Source organism: Athene cunicularia, assembly GCF_003259725.1.
Source record: "Athene cunicularia isolate RWA chromosome 4 unlocalized genomic scaffold, athCun1 chr4_part3, whole genome shotgun sequence".
In the NCBI taxonomy this organism is placed as follows: Eukaryota; Metazoa; Chordata; class Aves; order Strigiformes; family Strigidae; genus Athene; species Athene cunicularia.
Window position 1 is genome coordinate 23,157,457 of NW_020799100.1, and position 3,686 is coordinate 23,161,142.

Consider the following 3,686-nt stretch of genomic DNA (forward strand, 5'->3'; position numbering starts at 1 on the left):
ACCTCGTATTAAATGATGGCAAATTGGAATGTGCACCGAGGCACCACACTGAGAGTTCTGGTGTCCCAACCCACAGGTGCACGGTTTGCTTTCCTAAGGAAAACATGTTGATTTCATCTGAGCAAGAAAAATATTTTCCAGCATAAGTAAAACCTTGTCAGTTTTTTTTTTATATACAAAGGAAAGATAATCAAAACAAGAAGTTTCGAAGCTGGAGACTGAGCCTCGGGGAGGGCTTCCCGGAGGAAGAATTTGGAGAGGTTAAAAGCACACTACAGTAGACACATCTATATGATAAATTTAGAATTGAAATGTACTTAGTGGAGCACCGACATCTTCAATTTATGTGCTGCACGGAGACCCATAAAGGCACAGGAATCCACCCACGCAGGACTTCTTGCAAGATCAGAGTCTTAGTTTTAAGCTCCATAATTCTCTCTGGCCCAACTTGCTGCACAATTAACCAGCTGACTGCTCTGATTTAGGACCAGCTTTCTGCATCAGACGTTTTCTTGGCAGCTGTCAGCAGCATTACTCGGCCTATACATCCGTAAATCAAAAGTTGGGCCACCAGAAAATATCTTGTGATTGGCTTAAAAAATCAGGAGATGCTTCGAGCCAGTGAAAGCGGCGACGTTTTTTATCTTCATTGTATTTTCAGAAGTTAATGGAAGAAGCACTTTCACAGCCTCTATCAGAGTCTGTGAGAGCTGCTGAAAGGCAGGGCCCTGCTCGCCCTCTCCTGTGTCCACCACGGCGGCAGTTCTGGGTGAGGAGCAAAGCCCGGGGCTGGCGGAGGTTCCTCAGGCCGAGCACAGGAGTCGGCGTGACCCCGCGGCGCGGTGCGTGCTGCCAGCCTCCTTCCTCACCCCCACGCTCCTGCTGAGCGTCAGGCTGGGCTCTGCGGGAAGGTGGGGTGGGCGCACATGCTGAAAAAAACCCAAAAACGCCCCAAAAGCCTCATGTGAGAGGCTTGGCATGGCCAGTGTATCACTCTGATCTGGCTGGAAGCCGCCCGCCTGCTAAAACCTGTGCTCCCTGGGGCTTGGGCTGGGCTTAGCTGGGCAGGAGGGGAGCGTGGCCGTGGCAAAGGCAGCAGTGCACGGGAAAAACAAAGCTCTGAACCTGCTAGAGCCCCGGGGCTGAGCTTTGTCCCATCACCACCTCTGCCAAGAGTCCCCCCTCAGCCTGGTTCCGAGCGAGCCTCTTCCCGGGGAAGGACAGGGGCCAGAAAAGAGGGGTGACTGAACACGCGGGGATCTCAGCCCAGCAGCCAGGACCGGTTACCTGGGCCCTGCTGTGCACCCAGTGAAGACACACGTTCCCTTCCCCTGCCATCCCAGCAGGGGCACCCAGGTCTGCACTAACACCCCTCACCCGGCCCCTGTGTCCGGGGGCTCATGGGGGCCACCCAGGGGCCTCCCCCTGCCCGTAGTGACACAAGGTGTGAAAACGAGGAGCCTTGGCTCTCCCAGATCGCTGCTTAGGACTTGGCTTTCTGCAAGGGGAGCTGGAAGCTAAACACAAAGCGTGTAAAAAACAAAGGAGAGGCCGTAAAAAGCAAGGGGTGGGGGTTTATAAGCTGGCGTGTGGGGTGATGAGAGCTGCCAGGGCTGCCTGGGCAGGGGAGGGAGCCAGTGGCACGAGGAGCGCGGCCGCGGCAGCAAACGCGCCGTTCGAGTGCGATGGTCTGCAGTCTGCCCTTTCCCTGGGCTCAGATGGGATCTAATTAGCAAACGGCCTCATCAGATGGATAGCTGGAGCAACCTCTCGTTCTCTTTGCAGGGTGGCCTCCAGGACAAAGTTCTTTGAGACAGCTTCCCGAAGAACAAGCAAGTAAGCCCGGCAGCGGGGAGTTGGCGGGTGGGGCAGAGCAGCCCTGCTGCCCGCGCTCCCACCGAGGCCGAGCCAGGCCCCTCGGGACCCCCCCCCCCTTTCTGGCCCCTTGGAGTCATGAGCAGAAGATGGGTCTCAGCTGAAATGCTGCAGCCAAAGAGCACAAAGTGTAAAGTGTGACTCTAGACACAGACTTGATAAGTTAAATGTAAGTCTGTGAAGGACTAAATATATCTACGGATCCCTTTTATCCGGCGTGGATCCAAGTCAGCGTAGTGCACATTGTAGCTCTCAGGCTTTGCGAGGAGCAGAGCTAAGTCCTGGCAGAGAGGAGGAGGGCTGGGCAGGTCGCGGCAGCCGGCAGAGGTGCGGGACCGGAGAGCGCATGGTCCTACACACGCTGGAGGTGCAGGCGTAGCTCCGGCCCAGAGGCACGGGGGGCTGCAGGGACAGCTTGGGCCAGGGGCCCAGCAGGGCTTTGGACAGCAAGCGCTGTGCTTCGTGGCAGCGGATTTCAGTTTTAATATCGTCTGCTTAAACCAGCTTCAGCTTCCCACGCTTACAGATCGCCAACCTCCGCCAGAAGCGCGGCAGGTTTGCGTGTCAGTCTGATAAATGTTGCCTGCTGGTCCTGGCAGCGAGGTCACTTGTGAGACTGAAAAACAGATCCCTGACCCACCCCTTACCCAGCCCTCTGTGGGTCCGAGCTTGAGCTTGCTAATTGTATTAAGTTTCTCTCTGTTTTCTTCTGCTTCTTCCTACACAGTTCTTCATCACCACAAGGCAGGATCCCAGGTGATGAGAGCTGAGGCTAAAGGTACGTGTTCATGACAGTAAACCAAATAATCAGCCGAAAGCACACACGTAACAGTCAGCATTTGGGGGGCGGCGGGAGGCCAGGGGAGGCGGTGGGAGTCGCAAAGGCAGGATGAGGAGAAACGTCCTCCCTGCAGGAGACTCTGGCAGAAGCAACGGCAACAACTCGAGGTGGGCCCTGCTCTTCGCTGGGGTGTGCTGTGGAGTAAATCAGGCGGATCTGCCCCTCCTGAGCCCCCTCGGGCAGCCGCCAGCGCGGTGCCGAGGTCTGGCCTTGCTCTGGTGCTGGCTGTGCCGCCGCCGAGGGGTTCACACGGGCTTGGTTTCTTCTTCCAGACTCTGGAACCGCCTCAGCCCAGCTGGACCCAGGACATTCTCTGTGCTTGTGAAACGGCCGTGCCACAGCGAGGACTTTCCCAGTGCCAGCGCCCCTGGGAGCAGCTCTCCGACCGGACGATGATTTCAGAGCGTGCTGGCAGAAGTGGCTCAAGAAATTAGAAGTGAGAGAGACAATGACGGAGGGAAGACCCTCCCCACGCGGTTGTGTCGAAGTGCCCCGGCGCCCCCGCCGCCCCTCTGCGCCAGCTGTGGAGGAGGAAGCTGGCGGGGGGGCCCTTGTTGCTGCGGGAGGGGCGGCGGCGGCCGGGGGGGCCTTTCCCTGCTCCCTCTGGGGGAAGCGCGCCTGGGCAGGGGTGACCCGGGACAGCCGTGGGGTCACAGCGCCGGGGCGGCCTCCCCGCCTGGGTGCGAGGGGAGTGACCGGGGCTGGGGCTGGCCCCCCCCACCAGGAGAAGCTCCGTCCTGCCCGGGAGGGTTTCCTGGCTGGGCGAGCGCTATCGCAGCCTGTCGGGAGCCGCCTGTGTTACTGGAAACGCTGCCCCTGTGGGGCAGGGACTGGGGGAGCGTCGTGGGCATCTCTTCATCACCCCCCCGCCGGCGTCAGCGTGTCCCAGTCCTGGGGAACAGGCTGGGCTGGGGGCTTTGCCTGGGGGAGACCCCGCCTGCGGCTTCCCGGGCAGTGCCCTCGGGCCAGG

At 59.0% G+C, this 3,686-nt stretch overlaps 1 protein-coding gene across 1 annotated transcript in view; it reads left to right on the top strand.

The window, feature by feature from the left end:
- Window positions 1-3,680, top strand: part of OPHN1 (oligophrenin 1) — a 36,419-nt gene extending 32,739 nt beyond the window's left edge. Inside the window, exons 18-20 of the mRNA XM_026848833.1 lie at window positions 1,786-1,836; window positions 2,603-2,653; window positions 2,989-3,680. Of these exons, the coding sequence (XP_026704634.1) occupies window positions 1,786-1,836; window positions 2,603-2,645 (94 nt within the window). The 3' untranslated portion in view covers window positions 2,646-2,653; window positions 2,989-3,680. The remainder of the gene's footprint in view (window positions 1-1,785; window positions 1,837-2,602; window positions 2,654-2,988) is intronic.
- The last annotated feature ends 6 nt before the right edge of the window (window positions 3,681-3,686 follow it).